A 25,326-nucleotide genomic window follows, 5' to 3' on the forward strand; every position below is an offset into this window, starting at 1 on the left:
CAGCAGTAGCTGGATCATTGAACTCCTTGTGTGAATGGTGGCATGTAAGACTGTGGTCAGATTCTCTCGGACTGATGCGTTTCTTTTCGTACTCTCGTGGTTGAAGCGGGAACATTGTCAGGAGCTCTTTCGCGCTCGGTCGGCCTCGTGGCTGATTGTTCAAGCAAGCGTCGATGATGTCCTCGAACCAATTTGGCACATCCTGTGCTGTTATACAAGGCATCGCTCCAGAACTTGTTCTTTCAACATGTTCAGGTTCATCATCTTGCTGTGCCAATGCCCAAAGAACCATACCGAGCTGGAAAATATCGCTCTTCACGTTGATGAACATGCTTATCTTCTGCCCTCTTCGCACAAGACGAAGAAGCTCTGGCGGCTCCCAACCAATTGGACAGCCACGACGGTTGATGTCGATAATTTTGGCATCGTCCTCGGAGTCAATGACAATGTTGGACAAAGTAAAGTCGCCTTGAACAAATCCAGCTTCGTGGATCTCAGAGAGGCCTTGGACAATCTGGTATGCCCATCTTTCGCGACGATGCCATGACAGCGAGCTGCTCAGCTTGTCATCGTAAATGACATCCACAAGAGCACCAAGCGACGCGAAAGAAATCAGTAATCCTTTGATAATCCTCTCATCATCGTCCACCACCAAGCCATGGAAGTCAATTACGTTCTTCGACCCTCGAAGTTCATTCAGTACCTCAATCTCATATAGAAACTCATCAATCGTATCTGGACCTGGTATCTCCTTTTTGATCAAGACTTGATTGCCGGCTCTGACCTTGTAAACAAACCCGGAGAGGTGTGATTGAAAGTCGAGTTCGCTCTCGCGGTACAAGCGACAGCCTTCTTCGACAAAGTCGACTGATGGATAAGGAATTGTTTCGTTGATGTCCTCTGTGACATGAACATGCAACTGCCCATCCTCCGTCTCAAGCTTCAGATTAGTAACAGTGTCGTAGAATTCTATGTCTGGCAAAGACTCCCTGATAGCTTCGTATATACGCTGGTTTTTGTCTCGTTGAAACTTGAGAGACTTGAGGTCCGATTCGAGAGATGATGGCGGTGCATCTCTGTAGTCACAAGAAATGGTCACCCTGCACCAGCGGTTTGGTTGTTGGGCGTAGGTAACAAAGAACTTTTCACGGTCGGATTTGTCTCGGAAGTGCATGCTCAAGTTGAGGATCCACGTCGACTCGAGTTCAGCCTGCAGATCACGGTCATCCAGAAACTCGGGCTTCCCAGCCTCTTCCAACATAGGCGGTATGTCATTGAGAAGAGAAGGCTTGAATGGTTGATCATTCTGGACATTCTCGAGCGCGAGAGCTCCAGTATCAAAGTAGCTTTCTGCATGGGTGTCGGCAAATGGCAAGCGCATATGTCCTGGGGTACTAATATCTGGTGGTGAGCGAGATGGCGATGTAGCTGATAGAGGAGATTGACAGCGTCCAGGACTCATTGCTCGAGGTCGCCGTTCGGCGCTCACCGCTCTTCTTTCTGTTGCACTGGGTTCGATTGCTAATAGTCTTTCCCTTTTTTCGGAACTCTGCCTTTTGGTTGTGAATTGTCGTGATAGTTCGGGAATCACCTTCTTAGACTTGGACAAGGTACGGCCGAGCAAGCTATTTCCCCGCGACCTTGATGGTGCCAGCACTGTTTCCTGTTGGACTGAGCCATTATTTCCTGATTCCTGCGTTGACTCAAGGTGTTCATTCAAAGGTTGGGGATCCTGGTGTGACGGGTTATCAGGCAAAGCAGGATCGACTTCGTCCCTCCTCAGCCAACCGCCAATTTTATGCAGAGTTCGAAGAACAGAAGAAGAACGTTTCCTTGAGGGGTCGAATTTGTGAGGGTCGCGTCGAGGGTCGGGCACGTCTTGCTGGAGCGCATGGCTGCTACTGCTGGTAGGTGGGAAAAGCTGTGGCATAACGATGAAGCTGACCATTCACAGCTCGCGGCACCCTCGCTCATGTATCCTTCATCCAAACCACAAGACCAAGGCAGGCTAGACTTGTACGAGGAACTATTCTCGAACCCAATTCGCGCAAACGCGGTGCGGGTTCATGGTCTAATCAAGTTCCAGGCAATGCGGGAGAGGTCGGGTGCTGATGGGGAGGCAGTGCATCCTCACACCAAGTTACACAGGGATTCAAAGGCTGAAATACTTTGAGCATACCTTGGCCCCGATCGGTGCATGTTGCATGAGGCGCAGAAGCTTCACCGGAAAGCGATGCGGTGTGTGTGTGGAGACAAAGATGATCGTCCCAGCCGGGTGGAATGGAAGCCAACATTCCTTTGTAAAGCGTGAGGCTGGTCAATCACGTTGCTCATTCATACATAATCCTGCCAACATCCTTCCAGCCACCTCGACCGCCATTGTTCGCAAAGTGCAGTCGACCGCTGTCAGATATGATATAATGCCGGATACCAACACGAGTCGACACTTCTCAGCTGTTGGCCGGTGCCACCAGCCTTGAAGCCCCCGAGGCACCTCAATCCATGGCCTTGCATCTTTGTAGCTCTCTTCATGCAGACACGCGCACATTTCTGTCATTTCACCATTTCGGCAATATTCACCCCATGAACGCGCCCCGCGAGGTTGGTCTTGTTGTGTTCCGTCCCTCTTCTACCTGCAACAAAGTGGGGTTGAGCTGGTCTGACCCTGGAGGAGCCTCTTCTATCCAATGCGAAACCGACTCTGATCCTCTAGAAGATACAAAACCACTGTCTATTTTGGCGACATGAACCGTCGACAACTCTACGCATGCCACGACAGCCGTCTTGCCCAACGGTGAGCCGGCTCTCCGGGGAACAAACGCGTGCAGCCATAGCGCTGCTCCTATCGTCAGGGACGGAAAACTAGTTCTGCAGTCTTCCTTTTGACATATGCAGCTTGTAGGTGCCTCATCATTCATGTCGCTGTTGAGAAGGTTTTATCGTCATTGTTATTGCGCTATCCTATCCACGTCGCTCCCCTGGAAGCTTGTAGATATTCTGCAGTGTTCAATCAGCCCAGAGCCATTCATGCATGGGTGCACTATCGGGAGGGTATTTGCTTCCTCCATCAAGCCAATGTCGGACAACACAGCGGACAACACAGCGGACAACATTGCTCGCAAGCAGCTTCTCTGCATCCCGTCGGCTGACCTCAGGATGGTCAGCGCAATACACTACCCCGTCTACACGCTACAATGTCATCTGGATTTGGCACAAGCCAGACGCTCGAGACCAAAGGCATAAATCGTTCGAGTCCGATTTCTCCCAGCCTGACTCTCGAGTATCTCTGCAATGAAGAGAGCGAGTATCGATTGGTACAAGCTAGTGCCTCGAGATGTACAAGGTTGATGCGGTTCACTTAAATACTCCATGGAAGATCGGCTTGGTAGGAGTATCGACAGTCGCGATATGACAGCCGAAAATCTGAGTGCATACCTCGTTCCAGCCTGCGATACTCCAGACACAGAAAAAGGTCGGATCGCATACCCTCTTCTCTTCTCCATGCCATGTTCTCTTTTCTCTCCTCCTTCCCTCTTCATCGGGCTTTCATCAAGTCTCGGATATCTGTCTACTCACAGTAACAGCATCTTTTCAGTTGTTGTGCCATTAAGCTAAATTTGCTTCTGTCAACCACTTCCTCTTCAGAAACTTCGACAACGCAGTGTTTCGTCGATTGGTATCTACAGGCTTCACTCACAAGAAGGCCAAACAAGGACTTCTGCGCCTTCTGTAACGAGATATTAGCTACTTCATCGTGGAAGCTGGTCGTACATTACTGGATTACAGCTCACTGCAGCTGCTTTCTCACCCCCTTGTCTTGCTTTGCTCACTACAGCAATCGTGACTTCTACTCCGACAAAGCATCTCTCCTCATCAAACATAAACCAACCCTACATCTCTCCTCAGTCAGTCACACTTCTCGCCTCTCACCTCTCACCTCTCACTGCTCACCTGCCTTCTCATACCTTCCGGCCGCTCTCACAACTTCTCCAACTGCCATATATATACCTCCCCTTAGCACTCTTCCAGCCTTCCTTTCTTTCAACTACTTCTCAACTTCTGATCCTTCTACAACACAACAACATCTCCACCCATCCACCTTCTCCAATTTATATACCTTCCACAACCAACACGCTCCTTTATTGACATACCTCCCTTCATCACCCATGAATTCGAGTGTGCAGTCGCCCGACATGATGGGCAATCATCTCACTCCAGATCCTTTCTACTCTGGACCTGGCGGCCTACCACTTGCTAATCCAATGCATGCGATGGTACCATACCCATATCTGCCAGTACCTTCACAGTCCCAGAACGCAGAGCACTCCGATCGAATCGCACGCTTGGAGCAACAGCAGTTTCAAGATGGCGTCAACTCTCACTACAGAAACATGCAGATATCACAGTCACTGCAACACCTCCAGCAACAACTCTACCAGATGCAACAGGCTATTGTCTTTGACATACCCGCTCTGCGTCGTCATGTCGAAGCGCTTCAGGTCAGACTAGACCGCAGGCAGAACGACGAGGTCACCCGCCAGATTGAACTTGAGCCACGCACCCAAGAGCAAAAGCTCCACTCGGCGTTGAAGAATGCCAACCTGGTCCGTATATACGCCAGTACTTCGGTACATGAAAATGCAACTTCCAAATCAAGCGCTCTCCGAAGAGCTGAGCAAATGGAAGCTCTGGCGACGTTGCTTCGTGGTAGAGTCCACCGTGGTGGCGCAGCCTACCTCTCCGAAGCGGAAGATGCAGAGGCTTGGGCAGCAAAGTTGAGAGAGGATGTGGAGCACATCGGAGGGCCTGAAGTCGACAACAAGATGTTAATGGAGTCCGGACCGGCCGTTCCTTTTCATATCCATACTGCGAACGCCGATGTGCAAGCCGAGGTAACTCGAGAGGAACCCGAAAGACAGTGGGACTCGACTCTTATCTCTACACCTCTGACAAAGTTGAGTCCATCTTCGTATAGAAGACGCGCAGTGCGCACACCCATGCAGGACTCCAACGCGACCCGGAACAAAAGCAGTACTCCCAAGGATATGGCAACTCCAGTACAATCAGCCTGGGGCAACAGCAGCATCCATCCCCACACTCCCAGTGCTCAGCGCTCCAAGTCCTCGAAGGGTTCCGGCTCGGGAGTGTTGATCAAGATCAAGGAATCATCCGAACGCAATGTCACCTCGGTCCAAGTCGAAGCTGTCTCAACTCAGCGAGCCAGAAAGCTTGCACCGCATTTGAAGTACGCTTCTCAGCAGATACAAGTATCCAAGGACTGGACTCCAGCAATCGAAGCTACAACCAATGACAGTACCACCAAAACGCATGAAGTCTCAGATACAGCAAAGGTAAAAGTACCATCCGTGATTCCACCCCACCGCAGAATGTACAAGCGTGCCTTGACACCACCAACCCCAAAGCCAGACTCCAAGTCCACACAATGGGAGATGGAAGAAAGCAAACCAGCCGAAACTAAAGCACAACAATCAGTCTCTGACAACTCCAAGCAAGAGTCGATGGCTGTGCAAGAGAAGTTCACCTCCGTCAAGAATGCTCCAAGGAAGAAGAACAAGAAATCTCGTCCCCATCGCAGTACCAGAGTTGCAAGAGCGAAGGCTGCAGAGCGTTCACAAGTCGAATCCGTCTGCACCAACAAGAAAGATGCATGGCCATCGGAGGCAGTCGAGTCGAATGTGTTCCCGGCAGAAGCAATCAAGCATCCAGAGTTGCACAATACGGCAGGGTTTGAGAGAGAAAAGCAAAACGCGTCCGCATCGACTCTGAATCGCACCACTCTAACCTGGCAACCGACCTACCTCAGAGAATTACCTCTGCTATCTCCCTCAGAGCTCGAAGACATCCCCCCATCTCCAGAGATGCACGCCTTCAGCCGCACCTTCATCATCACCCACCTTGGCGGAATGAAATGGCTACCCTCTTTTTATTCAGTTCCTGAATCTGAGCGCTCCCTCCTTCCCGGCCGTGGATACTACCTCCTCGAGGACACGACTGAACCTCTTGCACCTGCATTCCCAGGTGCACACGGCAGTCTCGTAACCCCCATTTTGCGTCTCCCCGAATCCAACGACCCATCAACTCCAGCACCAGAATCCATGCTCAATGCTCCCCTCTTCATCAAGCACGGGGACGGATATGTGTACTACGGAATGTACTCACACCTTCGCAGCGACCGTCTCGATCTCGAGCGTTGCAATGCACTCATCCCTGCCTATCTAAAAGAGCACTGGGCATCCCAACTCACCTCCCCCCGCCGTCCGAAATGGGTCACTGAAGCCTTACAAAACCATCTCCGTCCACCTCCCTCATACCCACGCCCTTCAACCTCAGCCTCTTCAGACGCCATCACCGCTGCCCTATCGACCCACCACCGAGCCCTCGAATCCTGGCACCGCGATACTTTGCTGCTGACCTCTTTCCTTCGCCCAGCCAATATCCTTGATGCCTTTGCCGCACCAGATACCGGTGCCTCAACGCCTGGTCTGCGCTTCTGGTGTCTAGGACTCAAGTGCGAAGGTTGGGATAAGGGCTTTTACGAAATGATGAAGAGAGAAGAACGACTCTGGGACAAGCAGGGTAAGAGGGATGGGGAGAAGGAGAGAGAGGCGCAAAAGGACATGTTGCGGTTGTTGGGGAGGGGGAAGCCGGTCAAGTGGTAGGCCGTATCTGCTGCTTGCTGGGAGGAGGGGATTGAGGATCGGCATACGCGACGGGGAAATCTCGAAGATTGGACGGGAAGCGGGATATCGAGGACTCCTGACATGGACACGACTTGGAAGGGAAAGAAAGTCCGACCAAAGAGCATCAAGGAGCATCGAAATAGCACCAAAGGAGATCCACAGCATCTTCCAGCACACGATTCACGACAGGAAGCACGCAGAGAGCAACGACTCTCCACGAAAGAAGACTAACGATTGACGACTAACGACATCCTTATCATGTATTGAGAATGCTCACCGGAGAGCAAGACAGCCATTGGAGAACATTTCAGCATCAGATATCAAAATCTCCTGAGATGATGAGATCATTAGTCAAGAAAGATAGCAAGAGATCAATTTATATCAAGTTCTTCATGAATCCAAAGCGAGTCCCATAATTACAAGCAGCGCGAGCTCAACCCTTCCCATAACGTATCATCTTGATGAGCAGATCAGAAAGGAAACGCCAATGAACACATCTACAACCACTTTGATGCGTGAAACCTGCCTTGATAGAACATTCGTGCTCCATCCATTCCTCGTCTATGCAGGGAAAAGAAAACCTGCCTCATAATCAAAAAAGAAAACTCCGTAATATGTAAATTTCATGCCCAGCCAACCTCTTTACATCCTTCTGGGACCAAAGTAAAGCAAACCGCCAATGCCGGTGAAAGTCAAGCCCATCCACCACCAACCATCAGGGTTCATGACCTTGCTCTGAACGCCCATCTTGAAATTCGTGGGGACCTCTCTACCAACATGGCGCTTTGCTTTTGAAGTGGGGGTGGTGCCGGCAGCGAGAGTGGGGTTAAGGGTTTGGGTTGGCAGCATCTCCGGAGGGTTGTAGACGAGGTACATTGGTTGCATGATTTTGCCGTCGAACTCGGTGAGGTCGAGGCGGAGGATACCGTGGTAGGGGTCGGTGTAGACGCGGTATCCCTTTAGTTCTGGTCAGTATGTTGGTTGGAAAGGCAGGGTATGAGTGGTGATGGACGTACCTTCATCTTCTCGGTGGTGTTGTAGCGCGTGTAGATGGCGTGGCTGTTTTGGCAGGGCTGAGACAGCAATTGGCGGCCGTCGACGGCGATGGGTGTCATGGTCAGGGAACCGTCGCTGCCGATCACGTAGCTACCGTGTTGCCATTGCATGATGGCACCGGGACATGAGGGGTCGGCAGGATTTGAGATGGCGCGGTAGTAGGATTCCTCGTAGAAACCGTCGGATGTAAAGGAGTATGAGATGCCGGGTCGCGAGGGCTCGATCATGTTGTCGTTGACGGGGTCATAGAAACTCTGAAAGGATCGGTCAGCGATTGCCTGACAAGACGGATCCAAGGTATGCAACGTACGGGACCAGTCAAGGTCTTGTTGGCCTTTGTTGCCCATGTGCCGACCAGACTGCTGTCGACCAACTCGGCCGAAGCGACGCTGCCAAATGCGAGCGTCGCCGTCAGGGCGTATGCCGAAGGAAGTCTCATGGCTGTGGTGCTGTGTGTTCGGGCTGTTCGTGTCGTTGGGAGAGGCGTATGAAGTCGACAAGGATATCGTTTGGTCTTGTGTTGTTTTCGCAGGCAAACAGAAGAATCGGGCTACAAAACAAGGTTGAGAGAGTCGCAATGCGCAAGACGACAAGGATAGAGAGGGCTTGGCAAGCCCAAAACACGGAGAAGGGGAGACGCTGCGAGCCCCTGCCCGAAATAGCGACGACCCCACCTGAAACACGCTCGACGAGTAGCCTCTGCACATTCATCGCCCTCACCACATTCAAATCACATGTTGCACTCGTCTCTGAGAGCAACCACTGCGACTCGTGCTGCTCATACACTCAAGATTGCTGCAACGAATCTTTCATCAAAAATGTCGTCGTCAGCCACCCTGGACCTGGGCGCCGAGTCTCAACTGTCCGACAAGAAGGCTGTGAGAACACAACTGCACAGCCTGCTTTCTTCATTGCCATCCGATCACGTCCAACGCCAATGTCCGTTTTCTGTAGTTGCGCCGTATCTTCCATAGTCAAACTGACATACCGTAAGCCATCAATGCCACAAACCTGCTTCTGTCGTTGCCCGAGTATCAGAATGCCCGTTCCATTAGCATTTTCATGAACATGCCTCGAGGTGAAATCGACACCTCGATTCTTACCGCCCATGCTCTATCTTCAGGGAAGCGTGTCTTTGTGCCTTACATCTACAAGCCCAAGCAGCCTCGTTCAGATAACCTACCTGCTTCCATCATGGATATGCTGCAGCTAGCTGATGAGAACGACTACGCCTCGCTTCAGCCTGACAAATGGGGCATTCCATCCATTCCAAAAGACACCGTCTCAACACGTGCAAACTCATTTGGAGGAAAAGGCCGCAGTGATGGAGATTCACCAACTTCAGACGCACAAGATCTCGACGTCATCCTCATGCCCTGCATGGCCTTTGATCAACATCTCAACCGTCTGGGTCATGGTAAGGGCTACTATGACAACTATCTCACACGGCATTGCTCGGCAAAGACAGCAGATGGACAGAACAGAAGGAAACCATTTTTGGGTATGTACCGACGCCTTTTTAGCATTTTTGTGTCTCGTCCCTCCTCTGACTCGTTGGTGCCCCAGTGGGATTCGCCCTTGCTGAACAAATGATTCCTTCGCAATATCGTCTGCCGGTTGATCCATGGGACTGGAAGGTAGATGCGGTGGTGCTCGGAGATGGCGGGTCAGAGGCCAAATTGGTAAGGGCGTGATCTAGAGATGCGGTGCTCGTGGTTGGGGGCGGATATGCAGAGCGATGCTGGTAGCTCTGGGCATTGGCGAAGAAAGGAAAACATCAAACTCATAGACTCTGGATGAGGGCAACGTTGTCGCCCTTGAGGAGGATTTGGCCTGGCGAGACAGGTTAGCACGCGGACCAATGCACGAAGCGCAGTGGATATCAGCATACCGAGGCTTCTTCTCGACTCTTCTGGGTCGGTCTTTGTGGGTTGCTTGACCTCGATGGCATCGTCGACGACCAGGTTCATGAACTCGTCGAAACCCTGCGGACATGATCAGTATGCGCGCAGATGGAGCAGGGTGACAAGATGACGGACTCTGATGGTCCCCTCAATACGGATGCCTAGCTGTTCGAACAACCATATCGAGACCTTTGCGCGGGTCTGAAGGAGCTTGAAAATGTAGTTGATTGGCGGCAGCAGCACCTTTCCACCACCTCCGCGTCCGCGTCTCTCCATATTGTCTGGGGGGTTGGTGTTTTGTGGAAGGTCGAGGTAGCAAGTCGCAGTTGGCCGTGCTGAGTGCTACAGTGAGACGGAGTCGGAGCGAATGGTGTACGAGAGTTGATTATGGCGATGAACAGGATGCGACAGCGTCTCGGTCGCTGTTGCAGCAAGAGCAATCCAGATGAAGCAGTCGCGCAACGCACGGACTGAGAGCGATTCTGCGTCAGTGTCAATTGCAGCCAAAGAATCATGTGGAGCTGCCCGATCCAAATCAACAACCTCGCTCTTTTTCGATCCTCTGTTGCTTGCTGCTCTGTCTGCTGGCAGTCCCTATTCTTTCAGGCAACTAGACACGCCGTCTTCACCAATCCTTGCACCGCAGACTACCCCCACTACTCCTTCTCTGCCAGCCGTCGACCAAATCACATCCCACCATGGCCGCCAACGGCACCCAGGCCTTCGCCCCAGTGCTGGCTGCTCTGCAGACCATGCAATCGAATGTAGATCGCACACAAAAGGGCCAGGCACACGAGTTCCTCGAACAATTCCAGAAATCTGTATGCGACATCACATAGCACACGCCATCGAACACGACCCCACTAACGACAACAGAACGAAGCATGGAATACGACCTTCATGATCCTGGGCTCGCCTGAAGCCACTACCGAATCAAAGCTCTTCGCCGCAACCACCCTCAAAGGCAAGATCGTCTTCGACTTCCACCAGCTGCCTCGCGAATCCTTGCCCGAACTGCGCAACACTCTTCTATCGCTACTCGCCCAATTCAGCCAGGGCCCCAAGCCCATCCGCACGCAACTATGCGTCTGCCTCGCCAACCTCGCTATCCAGATGCTCGAGTGGAAGGACGTACTACAGCTCGTCGTTTCCACTCTCGGCAACGACCCCAACGGCATCGCTTGCGTCCTCGAATTCTTGCACGTCCTACCAGAGGAGGTCACAGAAGGCAGAAAGATCAACCTCACAGAAGACGAGCTCAGAGACAGGACTGTTGAATTGTTGGAAGAGAATGGAAACCAGGTCCTCACACTGCTCAATCAGTACGCACAGTCGTCCGAGGCTGCCGCGAAGAACCCTCAACTCATGGAGTGCATCACATCGTGGATCAGAGAAGTCCCGCTGAACGACATTGTCAACTCGCCTCTTTTGGATGTTGTTATGAACGCCCTGGAAGCCGACTCATCTTTCGAGTCCAGTGTCGAGACTCTTTGCGCCATCTTCAGGGAGACAAGAGACGTCGACGAATGCATGGCCATCATCAAGACCATGTATCCCAGAGTCATGTCCATCCGTCCCAAGATCGCACAAGCCGCTGAAGCAGAAGATTTCGAGATGTTCAAGGGCCTTACACGAATCTTTGCAGAGGCTGGTGAAGCTTGGGTCGTTCTCATCGCTCGTCTGCCCGACGATTTCCGTGGTTTGGTCGAGGCCGTACTGGAGTGCGCTGCTAGAGATACCGAGAAGGAAGCCATTAGTAGCACTTTTATCTTCTGGTATGAGCTCAAACAGTACATCACTCTGGAACGCTATATGCAGGCTCGCATGCAATTCGTCGACATCTACCTAAATCTGGTCGACATCATGATCGGCCACCTCGAATTCCCCAAGCCTGAGAGCGGAAACGACAATGACCTCTTCGACGGCGACCGCGAACAGGAGGAAAGATTCCGCGAATTCCGTCACCAGATGGGTGATGTATTGAAGGACTGCTGTGAGGTTATTGGCGTCACCGAGTGTTTGCAAAAGTCTTATGTCAAGATTGAAGAGTGGGTCAACACATACGGTCCGCAAGCGAGCACAGGAAACGTTCCCGAGTGGCAGAAGCTCGAAGCTCCTCTGTTCAGCATGCGCGCCATGGGCCGTATGGTTCCTCCGGATGAGAACATCATGTTGCCCAGACTGGTGCCTTTGATCGTTCAGATTCCGGATCAAGAAAAGGTCCGCTTCCAGGCTGTCATGGCACTTGGAAGATACACCGAGTGGACTGCCCAACACCCTGACACTCTCGAAGCCCAGCTCAACTTCATCATGGCTGCTTTCGATCATCCTTCCAAGGAGGTTGTCACTGCTGCTGCTCTCTCTTTCAGGTTCTTCTGTAACGACTGCTCCGACCTGCTCAAGGGCTTCACCAACCAACTTCAAACCTTCTACGAGACCGTCATCAACAGGTTACCGCCCACGAGCCAGGAAGAAATCACAGAGGGCATGGCATCGGTCCTCTCGAAACAGCCCGTCGACCAAATCTATGGCTCGTTCAAGATGTGCTGCGATCCCGTCGTCAAACGTCTAATGGACATGGCCCAGTCTGCCGCTAGCGAGAAGGAAAAGCTGACACTGGCTGACCACATCAACCTCATCACTATCTTCGTGCAATGGATCCAACCAGAGATCAGACCTGGCGAGCCGCACCCCGCCGTGCAATACTGTCAGGAAATCTTCCCTGTTCTGGCCGCTATTGCCGACAACTTCTCCAACTTCACCCCTGTTCTTGAGCGCGTCTGTAGATGCTGGCGTTACATTGTGCTCTCTTACCGCACGCACACCGCACCTCTTCTTCCTAGCTTGGCAGAAAAGCTGGCATCTGGCTTCGCTGCTTCAAGGCAAGGCTGCTTCCTTTGGGCCACCGATTCGATCGTCCGTGAATTCACCGACGAATCAGAAGGCGTCAGCCCCGAGACGACACAGGCAATCTTCAACTTTTACGTACAACAAGCCACTACATTCTTGCGCGCACTCAACGACTTGCCTCCAGAGCAATTGCCCGACGTCATCGAGGACTTCTTCCGCCTATGTGTTGACGTACAGGCTTATCACTCACGCTCGTTCATCGCGAATGAGCTGACACCCACTATTCTGTCTGCTGCTTCTACCTCGCTCACCCTTCTCAAGGACGCACCAATTCTAGCAACCCTCCACTTCCTGCGCGACTTCCTCGCGTACGGCGGCGAGAATGCACCCATCTCAACTTTCAGCGAAGACCCCAACCGCCGTCTCAACCCGCCGGAAGTACAGAACGCCATCAAAACACTCACGTCCCAGCAAGGTGATGTGCTCGTTCAGCGCCTGATGACAGGTATGATGTATACCTTCCCTGCCGACTGCTTCCCGGATGCCTCTGGAGTGTTACTCGCCATGTTCCAGTTGATGCCCGAGGCAACAGCAACGTGGACGGCAAACACCGTGTCGATGCTACCTTCCGGATCCATCAGTCCACAAGAACAGGAGCGATTGCTACGCAACATTGAGCAGCGCATCCAATCAGGGGACACACGCAAGATCCGCACGCTATTGCAAGATTTTACAAATTCTTACAGGAGAAGGAATGTTGCTCCAAGAGAAGGTCTAGGTAGATTGGAAGCCACGAGATTCCGCTTTGCCGGGTAATCGTGCTCCTTCCTCGCCTTGCCTCTTTTCAAAATAGATAGATCTTTGAAGGCCCAAAAAGAAGAGGGATTGGATGCTGCTAGAAAGTATTCAGCGCATCACTGGCTTTCGCTTATTATAAGTTTGGTAGAGACAAACATTATTTCAAAAAGATCTTGCTATATATTGGCGAAGCTGACATACAATTGCGCCTCTCATTCTACACTCTCACTCGGTGAAGCAAGCTCGGTTGCGATGTGATTGCTGAAGCTTGAAGTCGTGGCATTGTCGTTTGCTCCTTCTTTGTTTGAAAGATTCCTCCTCAAACAGCAGCTATCTCAAAACTCTGCTGCATCCTCTCCTCTTCTCTTCTTTTCCTCATCCCAAACATCCACTCAGTGCCACAGTACAACTGCATTCGTCCATCTCGAAACTCGAAGTCAAGATGTCCTCCGACAACTCTTCCAACTCGAACGCTGGCTCCAACACCAACACCACTCCCAGCTCCAACTCCAACTCCACTTCTTCTACCAGCGGCAACAGTTCTTCGTACGAGTACAAGTCCAGCGGTACCAACAACGAGGGCAATCACTACTGCGCTCGCGACCACGGCTCTGATGCCCCCAACGACAACTCCTACCACTACTCCAACACGTAAGTACAGCGTTTCTACCTCAGGATTTCTGGTTACATGCTAATGCAAGACACGCAGCGACGGCTCGTACTACTACAGCAATCCCAATGGCTCGACCTACTACAACTCCGGCGATGGCTTCTCCAAGTACACTCCTCCTCAGGGCAAGTGAGAGAGGGCCATCGGTGTCTTCATGCTGGAAATACTTGCTATGACAGTTGATTATGGTCAAAAGGCAGCAGACATGGTTGGTTGAACGAGAGACATGATTCCAAAGGCTTCGGCAGATCATTTGGGAGAGAGCAACGGTTTTCGTGTCGTCGGTCGCGTAAAATGGTTTTGGCATGACAGATGACAATTGACAGCTACAGCCGTTTATGTAGCTCTCTTTTGTATTGAACTGTGATCGGAGAAGCCGTTGAACCCTGAAGCGGGATGTAGACTTGCATGCTTGTCGTGCTCGCTTTGGCTGACCACAAATCCAAACTTTGTCGCACAAGAAGCTATCAAGGCAAACAATGGTGTCTTTGGTGTGGTAAGTCGACGGCTCGGAGTGGGCGCCGTGTCGTTTCAGGAACTGTCGACAACTTGGTTCATGGCTTGAGCGAAGGAATGTGAAAGTGACAGCCCTCGGTACACAACAACACCAGCAAACCATATCCATCTGGGCACCCTGCTCGCCGCAGCGCATAACCCCAAAACAGAAAAGCGACTGTCTGTCTTTGTCCTCGCTTAAAAACCGACCCTGGCACATTTCACAGTCAACGTCTTTCTTGATAACGGTCGTCGGTTTCAAACCATGTTCACGCCTCGACCGCTCCGATCGGTCAATCTTTGCCATAACACTACCACGCTACAGTGATCTGCCGAGGGCTGTTGTTATAGCTCTTGCTTTGTATGGATGGCTTCTCGAACTCAGAGCCGCAAGCTTCAAAGCCGTCAACGTAATGGCAGTTATCAGGTAGGCGCAGGTTTCACAAATGAGGAAGGTTCGATGCTACTACCTACTTTCTTATGAACCTCGGGTCATGCTCTCTTCATCTTGATCTATTTCTCGTCTGCCCTATCTTTTCGTCTCTCGTCTCCATATTTCGCATGTCGAATTAATCTAACAGGATAGCAATCATGATGTCGCCGGATGTTGCACAGTTGAATCTGCATCCATATGCGATCATTGTGTTGCCAATTCCTCTGGCTGTCTTATCAAGCATTGCTATCTCGATACGGATATGGATTCGGTGCTGTCTTGCTCGGTCATTCGGTCGCGATGATATCTGCTTGATTCTGGCTTATGTGAGAGATCCGCTCTATTCTGGAGAGAGAATTAAAGTTCACTGACTTAATTCTACAGATCTGCTTTCTTGCTGCTTGCGGAGTGTTCATAGCCATCGGAGTAACAGAATACTTTCAAGGACTCGAGCCTATAGTCAAGCTCGCCGAGGTATGTTCACCCTTCTTCCCATTCCTTTACCGCCTAGCGACTAACCACTTTGATCACCACAGCTCAGCATCCTCGGCATCGCATTGTACCTTCTCAACCAGTGCTTTTTCAAACTCAGCATGGCTCTCTTCTTCCTCCGCATCCCCAACCGCGCATCCCACCGCTGGATAATCATCTGTAGTGCCAGCATCTCCATCATCTTCAACATCGTCCTCCTCGCCATCTCAATCGCCCAATGCGGCAACATCGCCACAATCGACTTGAAGCACCCCCAGTGTATCTCCTGGACCATCCTAGGGCCGCTAAACTATTTCGGTGCTGCTCTGAACGCAGCTGTAGATTGGATCTTCGCAGGCATGGCAATTTTTATCGTGTCCGGGTTGGTGATGGACAGACGCAGCAAAGCGTCAGTGTATGCGATTATTGTGTTGGCATCTTTGGGAAGTGTCGTTTCCGTGGTAAGGATACCTTATATTGATGGCTTGCGTCTCGACAAGGACTACTACGGCCAGGAAAACGACATCATCGCATACACCTCGCTCATCGAATCCGCCATCGGCATCATCGTGGCCTCAATGTCGGTCATGCGGCCTTTGGCTGCGCGTCTGGCACACAGAGCCAAAGAAGCACTATCAAGCGATAGTAAGAGCAGGAGTAAGAGCAGGACCAAATCGTCGCAAAGAAAGGTCACGCCATTGAAAATCGAATTGCCCAACAAAGAGGAAGATGGAGTGAAACTGTATCAGGCGCTTCCGGATCCGACGCCTACATTTTTGGAGACGGGGAGTGAGGGTAGTGGCATTGAGATGGATTATTTGAGTGTCAAGGGGAGTATGGATGTGGAGAAGGGGGTGGTTGGGAGGGCATTTGTGGAGGAGATAGGGACTTGAGAGAGGGAGCTTTGATGTCTTTGCTGTCTTTGGATTGAGACAGTAATGGACAGAAAACGATGCACGATTCTCCCACGGCGAGTCTCTGAGTCTGGACGTATGGATGACCGGCTGCTCGTCATACGTCAAGGCACGACACTACAGTCACAGACTTGAACTGGATCTACTCCGCCATCTGGCATACCTCTGGTCTTGGTTTCGTCGAGCAAGGCTGATAGTCGGCACACTCGACCCTCAAAGAGCTTCGAATAACCCAGTGCAATTAGGAAACAGCCAACAACGTTGGTAGCAAAGACCGATATTGCAAGATGGAACCACCGCTCACCGGCGCTCGTGAGCAAGAAGGAACACCGCTGTCCGCCATACTATCACCCACCTGGCTTTCTCGGACACACCCAAATGTGGTAGACACATCAACAAACCGATTTCAAGAAGGAAACATGGACGCGAAGACTCTTTTCGACACTCAGGTCATGAAGCAGCACAAGGTTGCCGTCTTGTTTCTCTATCAAGCAAGTGGAAGTCGCCTCTCTTTGGTCTTTTGACGTTGCCTCGGGCATTTACAGATGGATAGGCTTTCGAGCGGACAAAGTAAGGAGATCAGTTCAATAGCTGAGGCAGAAGAGAACACACAAAGTCCGCCGGGAGATTGTAGGAGGCCGGAGACTGGAAGGACGATACGGAAGAAGAGACCGGTCGAACGACAATCGTATAGAGGTTAGAGGAAGGGAAATAGAGGAAAACACACAAGATAAACAGTCAATAGACTCCCTGAGCACTGCATGCACTCTGTCCGTTAAAGTTGAATGCAAGCCATGACATAGAGCCATGCTCACCCCTTTCGATTCAGATGGACCACTCATGGTCGTGTATGGCGACAGAAACTGAAGGTCTCAACAAACCGATGTGATCCAGTTTGGTCCTGACTATGAGAGTGCTTGTTCATGTTTTGTGACCCTTCTGGCTCTCAGCTGAAGAAACATGATGGTGTTATGTGATTCGAAGGTATGCATCAGTCGTTCAAATCTCAAGGATCAAAAAGAACCGAGGGATTATTTGCGTGTTGGCAAGACGGATATTTGTTCGCGAACAACGACGATTTGTAGACACCAAGCCGAATACGACATGGAGTATACATCACAAAGTTTGAAAGTCCGAGAGTTCAAGGTCAAGAGATTGAATTTCACGTAATTGCTCGAAAACACGAAACTTCTTGTCGCGACCATGACGTCTGTTTTTTTGCATCGCGCGAATCCTCCAAACCAAACACAACTTGTACAATCTAACTAACAAACCCTTGCGCCCCTCAAGCACAACCAAATCAGCTCCAGAGACACACAGACGGACATGCCACCCTCCTCCTCAATAGCCAAAGCCATCAAATTCGGTCCTTTTACCGTGACTTCTCAAGTATAGCTCCTCCCTGTCTAACCCCATTCCCCCACCACCTTTGCACCAAGAATACACAACTAACCATGCCACTCCTCACACCACAGGTCTTCTACAAAACCCCCCTGACCTTCTGTCTCGTGAACCTCAAACCTTTACTCCCAGGCCACATCCTAGTATGCCCGTTGCGCTCCGTACCTCACCTCTCCGATTTACGACCCAACGAACTGCACGACCTTTTCTCGACGGTTCAATTGGCTAGTGTCACGTTGAAAAGAGTTTACGGGGCACCTGCGTGCAATATAGCGATTCAAGACGGAGAGGCCGCGGGCCAGAGTGTAAAGCACGTGCATTGCCATGTGATACCGAGAAAGGACAAAGATATGGAGGAGAGGGGTGGTGGGGATAAGCTTTACGAGGAGTTGGAGGGAGTGGAGGGGGATGTGGGGATGCATCAGAAGGAGCAGATTCAAGGTGAGCAAAGGCAGGGCAAGGGGAAATTTCCGAAACAAAAGGATGAGGATAGGAAGCCTAGGAGTATGGAGGAGATGGAGAAGGAGGCTGCTTGGTTGGCAGAGGAGATTCTGAAGGATGTAAGGGAGAGGGAGGGTGCGAATGGGTCGTCTTTGTGAGTGCTCTGGTCTACAAGGAGTTGCATGGCATCACGCAAGATACAGGCTGTTGGAGCATGTCATAGACGGATGTTTGAGAGAGAGAGAGAGAGAGATGCTTGGAGACAAGAACTACCGCTGCACAGATCTCGGTCGTTGTCTTGCACCAACAAAAAAAAAGGCAGTCGCGATATAATTTGTTCTCGGTTCCAAGAATCAAAACAGAGTAAACCACAAGAGAAAAACGCCATCCATGCTTCATATCCTCGTGCCTAAGCGCCGAAGATTGTTTTGTTTCGAGTGAGAAGGAAAAGGGTGTATGGGGGTATCGGGCGGAAAAGGGTGTGTTTAGTTTGCGAGGACGGTCTTGACAAGGTCTGGAGGATGATTGTGTTAGCGAATGCAAGTTGAGAGGGCAGAGGGTTGGAAAGGAGTAGCATACCAACGTAGTTGATCTCGCCGCTGCTGGTGTCGACGGCCTTGAGCAGCTCGTCGACCTCGTCGTCGCTCATCTTCTCGCCCAAGTTGGTCAGGACTGGAGGGGTGTGTCAGTAGCATCCTCTTTTGAGAAACCAAGGGCTTATCGTACTGTATCTGAGCTGACCGACACCAATGAAGCCAGTCATGTCCTTGTCAAAGACCTGGAAACCGCGGCAGTACTCGTCAGGCTCGCCGGAATCGCGGAAACCACCAGCGCGGTTGAGGACTTTTGAGAACGAGTCAAAGTCGACTGTTGTTGTTGTCTTGTTGTCAGCCGCTGCATCTCTTGCTGTGCTTGTGTGTATCTGCAGACTCACAGTCTCCGCCAATGCTCTTCTCGAGGTCGCTGATCTCGGCGAGGGTAGGGTTCTGGCCACATGCGCGCAGGAGGTCGCCCAGGGAGTCGATTTGGACACGGCCGTTGCCGCGCTTGTCGAAGAGAGCGAAAGCCTCCTTGTAGTTTGTTGTGTTGGCCTGATCCATTGTCTTAGTTTGTGGTCTGTTATGCGACGTTTGCGCTGTAGAGGTGCTGAGTTGCAGATAAGGTGAAGGAGGTGGAAATGGCGGGTTGTTGTTGTGTTGTTCAAAGAGACGGGGAAGACGGCAACCGTCACAAAACAGGGCGATTGGCGAGTTTTGGTTGGCTGCATCTTGACTTTCGGCTTTGCATGCAGGGTTTCGGGTCCCGAAGTAAACAGATCAACTCACCATTTTTTGACTGTGTAGGGTTGCTTCTTTTTCTCGACAGACGAAAATGCGGCAAGATGGACTGACTGTTCAGCGATCGAAGGGGATATACGTGAAGATGTCTGCGTCTACTCAGGAACCCCGCCAGTATAAAGGAGTCGTTTGATGTGTTTGTGTCGAATCTGCGCTGCGGCCAGACAGCGGCCCACGACGCTTCAGGCCCTGTTGCCATGCGCCATTCACATGGCATCAAAACACACTCCCCGATTGAGTAACTGTACCTGCCTTCTGCCTATTGATCCTCTGTCCATCTTGGGTGGGTAATAGCAGTGTTTTGAGGTTCTCTGTTCGTCAAAAACATACATACATGTCCACCAGGTGGTGTTTTCTGGCGAAACTTCTGCTAGTTGTGAAAGTTGGGTAATATTTGGATGATCTTGGATCGTGCCCAGGGGAAAGCAGTGTCGGCTCGTCCTTTCAGCTAAACTCGCACATAGTCCTTACTAGATAGTCACTGCTCATCATTGACCTTTTAATCAGCCTTACTATCGCGTGGAATGATGTAAAAACCCGGTGGTTGATGTGATGTGCTGCCATATGTGTCAGTCAGGGTCATACCATATCATTCCGACTTGGTCGTGGAAAGAAGGAAGAACCTCGAAGCCTCGGCACAAGCTTAACTCCAATCTCCGCAGTCCCTCAGTCACCTCACATTCCGACATTGCCTTGTTCCCTCCTTGACATACTCAACGACCAGAAACAATGAGCGATCAAGACATGAATACAGCAGTCAAGAACTTCCTCGCTAGCCCGCGCTTTGCTGTCGCTGGCGCCTCGAGCGACCCCTCCAAGTTCGGCCACAGAGGTATGCTATCATACGCTTCCAGCTTGCGAAAGCCCCCACTAATACTCTACAGTCTTTGCTTGGTACCTCCAGCGCTCGTTGCCTGTCACACCTCTCAATCCAGCACGACCAAGTGTCTCTGTCTCTTCGAAAGATTACGATACTGTGCCCTCGCCCTCAGCTCTAGAACAACCAAAGGAGACAGGCCTGAGCGTCATCACACCTCCTGCTGTGACCAAGAAGCTATTGCAAGAAGCCAAAGAGGCAGGCGTGAGAGCTGTTTGGCTCCAACCAGGCAGCTTCAACGACGACATCCTCGAGTATGCAAAGAAGGAGTTCCCCGGCGCCGCAGTAGGTGGAGATGGAGGTAGAGGTGGAGAAGGCTGGTGTGTGCTCGTGGATGGAGATGGCGGCCTGAGAGCTGCTGGAAGAGAACAAGGTCGCCTGTAGAGAGAATGGAAGCAGGATTGGTATAGTAATGTTTTCATTTCTCATGATTCATGATGGTTACCAGCGCCTATCGGGTTCCCTGAACTTCATGTGGCCTCTGCCTTTGAACTTGACAGTGCTCTCTTCGCCTGCTCCTGCGCCTGCGCTGCCGTATGTGTCTCCGCCCAAACGTCCTTCTTCCTGCCTATGCGGCGGACGGTATGCGTTTCTTCCTCCTCTGCCTCCTCTTCGTCCGTCGTCTCTGTCGTGGTGTCTGTTGCCGTTGCCAGGCCTGTACCGGTCGTTCTCTCTAGTTCGTCTGCGATCGCTGTCATTTGATCGAGCCGGTGCATCATGATCGTAGTATTGGTTTGGCAAGCTTCTTCTCCTCCGGCGCGAGTCTACCGGGCTTCGGCTTGACTCGCGACTAGCCTTCTTTCTCTCGAATCCGCGCGATGGACTCGGACTGCGTTTGCGCTTGTATCTGCTGTCCGGACTTTGCGAATCTGACTCGATCACGCGTTCTTTCGCAGACGACTCTACGTCTTCGTCATCGGATCTTGCGCGTACTCTGCCGCGTAGATTCTCGTCGATTATGTGGTCGCTCTGTCTTCGTACGGGTTGGGTTCTTGCGGGTCGTGGAGACGGGGAGCGGGAAGGGGTTGCAGAGCTTCCACGTCTGTTTCTTCGGCCTCTGTCTTTGCTGGCGGGTTCGGGTGATGCGACAGCTGCCTTTTTCCTGCGCTCAAGCTCTCCGCAACGAGCGATCAAGACAGGTTCGAAAGGTCTATCGTCCTTGTCAACCTGGACCTTGGCCATACGAGCGAGCGTGTCTTCTCCAGCGACCAAGCGTCCGAAGATTGTGTGTTTGTTGTTGAGATGGGGGCATTCGTCGAGGGTTATGAAGAATTGACTACTGTTGGTGGCCTTTCCACGGTTGGCCATGCACACCAAGCCAGCAGCGTCCATGTCGCGCCAGCCTAGATTCTCGTCTTCAAAGTCACCGCCGTAGATGCTGTCGCCGCCTGTGCCATCGCCGCGGGTGATGTCTCCGCCTTGGACCATAAAGTCGTCGATGATACGGTGGAAGGGACTGAGCGCATAGTTGAGTTTCGGTTGCGAGCCAACGCAGAGAGCGCGGAAGCTGGTGGCAGAGTCAGCGCAAGTATATAGGAAAGCTCGAGAGTGAGTTGCACTTTTCACATGTCTTTGGAGTCTGGTCAGCAAAGAGCTCGATGGTCAAGCGGCCTGCAGGTTCGTTGCCGATACTGATCTCGAGGAAGACGCGGGGACGATTGGGCGCAGCCATGTTTGTTGGTAGAGAAACACGCGTCTACCGCAAGTCTGCAGCTTAGAATGAGCACAGCATCGATCAAGTCAGCCCTGCCAGCTCTGCAATCTTGATGCTCGGTTCCCCCACAGTCGACACGCCAAGCCTGTCGATATCAATCTCACTAAAGAGCCGTCACTTCGGACGGATTTGACTCGGTTTATGCCCACGTTTTTCGATCATCAAATCATTGACAGGTGGCCAAGTGGCTTGTCGAATCATTGCAGCCGCGGGTGTCGAGTATGAGCTTTGGAAGTCATGGTCAACTGTGTGCTCGCGGTACTGGTCACCTATTGGGAGGATTTGCTGTACTTCTTCACGCTAGAGCACCGTTCCCGCCGCCCGTACGACTTGGACTCGAGCTGAGACACTCGTGCGTCCTCGAGAGAGCGTTCTGCCTGTGTCTTCAATGTCAGACAGCATGACAACGAAGACTCCATCTGGATTTTGCCCAGAGCGGAGAGGGCTAATATTATGCGCGATTCATTGAGATCGAACCCGCAATGCCCTACAACGTGCAGTAGAACAAAACCACGGGAGCTGGCCGATGCCAAATGCAAAAAGTCTTTGCATGACTCGTCCTTCGACATTGTAAACAACACAGAGTTGAGTGGCGGCTCTTGCTGGTAAACCTTGGAGCACAGAAGCACCGGGGTCACGGCAATTGCACTCCCGAGAGATGGCGACTCTCACTCGCAAATTCGACGCTGCCGTATTCGTCTAGAGAACCAGCTTTATGGACTGCCGCCGAACGTCTTCGTTATGTGCCGTCACCATCATCCAACTGGGAATATGCAGCCCTATCCGCCTACGACAGCAAGCCTTTTCCAGTCAGTCTTGTCTTATCTTCATCTATCCGTCGAGCGATAGTGTGAGTAGTATAGTAGGCGTAGGACTGTCTAATTGCCTGGAGTCTTCTTTGCCGTTGGGCCGCCAAGCTCGCACTGCCAACGGTCAAAAGTCGGATCTTCTTCCCTTTTTCCAGTCCACCTGCTCTTCTGGACATGCCCTCTGCAAACCCTAATCGTCCTCCCTTGTGTCTGACTCTGATCTTCTGAAATGGCCGTCTTGCACTTCAACAGCCAATCTTCAAGCCATCCGTGCCTCGTTCCGACTTTCATCCCTTCCAGGAAGAGATCACGACAAGAAATGTCCAATCAGGTCTTGCCAGTCGCCGACAACCAGGGATCCGGTAATTGAAGCACGCCTAATCACTCCACGCGTACGAAGTAAGGCTGAAGTACTGTATGTCGCGATACGATACCGATGGACTCTTGCAACTACACCAACGTATGTATGTCTCCAGTGACCCATCTGCATGGATCAGTTGAACGATCCGGAAGTATCAAAAGACGATTTCCTAGACCGCGAGTCATTCTCAATCCATCATCTGTCTCTGTTGGTTCTTCGGAAGGGAGGAGCTGACAGATCTCGCTTCTGGAAGCCAAACGGGCAATACCCAGCCGTTTCAGGTCCGAAGTCTACTCCATCGTCGCCTTACAGACTCGTGGCTGTTGCGAAGTTTAACTCCACAGCTGAGCCTACCCTCACCCGTCGGTTAGCGTCATACTTTTGCACTTTAACTACAACTTAAGCCCTTGCGTTGTACCTTGGCCCTTTCGTTTCGCATTCATCCTCCTTGTTGTATCCTTCCTTTGTCTTCGCGGGGAAGTTGTGCTTCTCATTGTCCACTGGACTCGATACCACAACTCTAAGAAGCCTGTGTTGAACCCTCTAGGGTAGATCATCATGGCGCTCCCTGCCATCTTGCAAGAAGTCTGGGTAAGGACTCGCCCATAGTCCATCCGACACACGAGCCATGCTAACTCAGCTATAGGCTCTATATGCCGTTTCCATGTTCATCCTCCTGGCTCGTTATGCAGCCCGACTACGAACCGTCGGTATCAAAGGTCTTTACTGGGACGATCTGTTCTGCCTTGGAGTCATGCTCTTCAACACATCCGATGCTGTCACTGTTCACATCATTCACTACACTGGCGAGAGCTCAATAGTCACCGACAAATGGCTTGAGACAGCAACACAAGCGGACATCGATCGCGTAATCTATGGCTCCAAGCTCGAATACGTAGCCTGGTGTGGTTACGCATCACTTATTTGGTGCATGAAGTTCGCCATGCTCTTCTTTTACAAGCGATTGACACTGGGCTCATTCCACAACAAACTGATCAAATACTTGTTCTTCTTCACTACTCTGAGCTACATCATCGTTTGGTTTGTGCTCATCTTTGGCTGCTTCCCGTACGTCTCCACGAGTTTCTAGTTTGAGACATGTGTCTAACGTTTCCACAGCACCCATATGAACTGGCAAGTGTCGCCTGCGCCTCCATGGAAGTGTGCTTTCAGACCGCAAAACTTCCTTGCCGTCGCTATTCCTAACATCCTGACCGACGCTGCAATTCTCATGGTTCCAATCCCCATGCTCTGGCAGTTGAAGATGCCACTGAAGAAGAAGATCACCATCGGAGTTGTTCTCTCGTCAGGAATGTTTGTCATCATTGCCGCCATCATTCGTACTGTTCTGTCTCTCGACGCAGCTCCCTCTGCCGCCAATATCAATGGATGGGGTGTCCGCGAAACTTTTATTGGTATTTTCACCATCAACGTCCCTATCCTTCGTCCTATCTTCAGCAGAGCATTCTGGCGGCCAGGACCATACGACCCGAACGCTTCTGGTAGAGGCTCGGGATATAGCCGAAGTGCCCACGGCCTGCAATCAGGCCCACCCAGGTCCTACAAAGGCACCAAACTGGAGAGCGAGGTCGGCAAGCCCGGAGGACATGTCGATGAGTATGAACTCAGCAGTAGAACACCGCAGTCAGACTCTTTCGACATCGAGAGCAATGCCTCAACAGAAAAGATGGTTCCGACAACGAGCAACCACAGTCAGAATTACGCTTACGACGTTGAAGACGGCGTCCGTGTTGAGACTTCGTACGCGATCCGTACAACTCGTCGCGATGAGGAAACAGGATCAATCGCGCAGGGCACATGGAACAGCATCGGTGTACCGAGATAAAACGGAACACGATGACCATGATGTCTGCGGCCAGAATCTACTATTTAATATACCGCTTGTTCATGAACCGACCCCACAGCAATCCATGATATCCCGGGGTCATGAACAATACGAATTTCAATGCTTTTACTTCAATTGTTCTCACGTTTTGTGTCTTGTTCCGTGTCGACTAGCTTTCAGACGTGACAATGCTTCTTACGAAGGCATAAAATCACGTTCATGCGACATGATATTCTGGTAAGACCTTT

At 51.5% G+C, this 25,326-nt stretch overlaps 13 protein-coding genes across 13 annotated transcripts; 8 read left to right on the forward strand and 5 right to left on the reverse strand.

Moving 5' to 3' along the window:
- Positions 1-106: 106 nt before the first annotated feature.
- M436DRAFT_28120 (kinase-like protein) lies at positions 107-1,930 on the reverse strand (the record flags this gene model as incomplete). Its single annotated transcript, XM_013573945.1, has 1 exon — positions 107-1,930. A coding segment is annotated over one exon (1,824 nt), but the record flags the coding sequence as incomplete, so codon positions are not given.
- Positions 1,931-5,879: 3,949 nt separating this feature from the next.
- On the forward strand, positions 5,880-6,680 carry M436DRAFT_41498 (uncharacterized protein; the record flags this gene model as incomplete). Its single annotated transcript, XM_013574079.1, has 1 exon — positions 5,880-6,680. The coding sequence occupies one exon, from the start codon at positions 5,880-5,882 to the stop codon at positions 6,678-6,680; it is 801 nt and encodes a 266-aa protein (XP_013429533.1).
- Positions 6,681-7,343: 663 nt separating this feature from the next.
- M436DRAFT_41261 (ROT1-like protein) lies at positions 7,344-8,196 on the reverse strand (the record flags this gene model as incomplete). Its single annotated transcript, XM_013574039.1, has 3 exons — positions 7,344-7,658; positions 7,718-8,011; positions 8,068-8,196. The coding sequence occupies 3 exons, from the start codon at positions 8,194-8,196 to the stop codon at positions 7,344-7,346; spliced, it is 738 nt and encodes a 245-aa protein (XP_013429493.1).
- A 379-nt stretch (positions 8,197-8,575) lies between these two features.
- Positions 8,576-9,451, forward strand: M436DRAFT_61722 (nagb/rpia/CoA transferase-like protein; the record flags this gene model as incomplete). Its single annotated transcript, XM_013574206.1, has 3 exons — positions 8,576-8,696; positions 8,752-9,258; positions 9,324-9,451. 3 exons carry the CDS (start codon positions 8,576-8,578, stop codon positions 9,449-9,451), a joined length of 756 nt encoding a protein of 251 aa, XP_013429660.1.
- Positions 9,452-9,540: 89 nt separating this feature from the next.
- M436DRAFT_41872 (small nuclear ribonucleoprotein E) lies at positions 9,541-9,937 on the reverse strand (the record flags this gene model as incomplete). The annotated part of the gene is made up of 3 exons (XM_013574148.1): positions 9,541-9,590; positions 9,649-9,742; positions 9,797-9,937. 3 exons carry the CDS (start codon positions 9,935-9,937, stop codon positions 9,541-9,543), a joined length of 285 nt encoding a protein of 94 aa, XP_013429602.1.
- A 422-nt stretch (positions 9,938-10,359) lies between these two features.
- M436DRAFT_79720 (ARM repeat-containing protein) lies at positions 10,360-13,327 on the forward strand (the record flags this gene model as incomplete). The annotated part of the gene is made up of 2 exons (XM_013574386.1): positions 10,360-10,482; positions 10,538-13,327. 2 exons carry the CDS (start codon positions 10,360-10,362, stop codon positions 13,325-13,327), a joined length of 2,913 nt encoding a protein of 970 aa, XP_013429840.1.
- A 424-nt stretch (positions 13,328-13,751) lies between these two features.
- Positions 13,752-14,112, forward strand: M436DRAFT_79721 (uncharacterized protein; the record flags this gene model as incomplete). Its single annotated transcript, XM_013574387.1, has 2 exons — positions 13,752-13,960; positions 14,019-14,112. 2 exons carry the CDS (start codon positions 13,752-13,754, stop codon positions 14,110-14,112), a joined length of 303 nt encoding a protein of 100 aa, XP_013429841.1.
- Positions 14,113-15,065: 953 nt separating this feature from the next.
- M436DRAFT_41957 (uncharacterized protein) lies at positions 15,066-16,271 on the forward strand (the record flags this gene model as incomplete). Its single annotated transcript, XM_013574165.1, has 3 exons — positions 15,066-15,233; positions 15,292-15,381; positions 15,444-16,271. 3 exons carry the CDS (start codon positions 15,066-15,068, stop codon positions 16,269-16,271), a joined length of 1,086 nt encoding a protein of 361 aa, XP_013429619.1.
- Positions 16,272-17,618: 1,347 nt separating this feature from the next.
- Positions 17,619-18,292, forward strand: M436DRAFT_41243 (bis-tetraphosphatase; the record flags this gene model as incomplete). Its single annotated transcript, XM_013574036.1, has 2 exons — positions 17,619-17,681; positions 17,768-18,292. 2 exons carry the CDS (start codon positions 17,619-17,621, stop codon positions 18,290-18,292), a joined length of 588 nt encoding a protein of 195 aa, XP_013429490.1.
- A 327-nt stretch (positions 18,293-18,619) lies between these two features.
- Positions 18,620-19,234, reverse strand: M436DRAFT_70822 (putative cytokinesis EF-hand protein Cdc4; the record flags this gene model as incomplete). Its single annotated transcript, XM_013574292.1, has 4 exons — positions 18,620-18,648; positions 18,714-18,806; positions 18,861-19,001; positions 19,069-19,234. The coding sequence occupies 4 exons, from the start codon at positions 19,232-19,234 to the stop codon at positions 18,620-18,622; spliced, it is 429 nt and encodes a 142-aa protein (XP_013429746.1).
- Positions 19,235-20,215: 981 nt separating this feature from the next.
- On the forward strand, positions 20,216-20,732 carry M436DRAFT_41245 (NAD(P)-binding protein; the record flags this gene model as incomplete). Its single annotated transcript, XM_013574037.1, has 2 exons — positions 20,216-20,303; positions 20,356-20,732. The coding sequence occupies 2 exons, from the start codon at positions 20,216-20,218 to the stop codon at positions 20,730-20,732; spliced, it is 465 nt and encodes a 154-aa protein (XP_013429491.1).
- Positions 20,733-21,458: 726 nt separating this feature from the next.
- On the reverse strand, positions 21,459-22,020 carry M436DRAFT_40904 (uncharacterized protein; the record flags this gene model as incomplete). The annotated part of the gene is made up of 2 exons (XM_013573974.1): positions 21,459-21,855; positions 21,908-22,020. Coding segments are annotated over 2 exons (510 nt in total), but the record flags the coding sequence as incomplete, so codon positions are not given.
- A 1,861-nt stretch (positions 22,021-23,881) lies between these two features.
- On the forward strand, positions 23,882-25,078 carry M436DRAFT_41856 (uncharacterized protein; the record flags this gene model as incomplete). Its single annotated transcript, XM_013574146.1, has 2 exons — positions 23,882-24,300; positions 24,352-25,078. Coding segments are annotated over 2 exons (1,146 nt in total), but the record flags the coding sequence as incomplete, so codon positions are not given.
- Between the last annotated feature and the right edge of the window lie 248 nt (positions 25,079-25,326).

The sequence above is a fragment of the Aureobasidium namibiae genome (genome assembly GCF_000721765.1).
Source record: "Aureobasidium namibiae CBS 147.97 unplaced genomic scaffold scaffold_4, whole genome shotgun sequence".
Classification (NCBI taxonomy): Eukaryota; Fungi; Ascomycota; class Dothideomycetes; order Dothideales; family Saccotheciaceae; genus Aureobasidium; species Aureobasidium namibiae.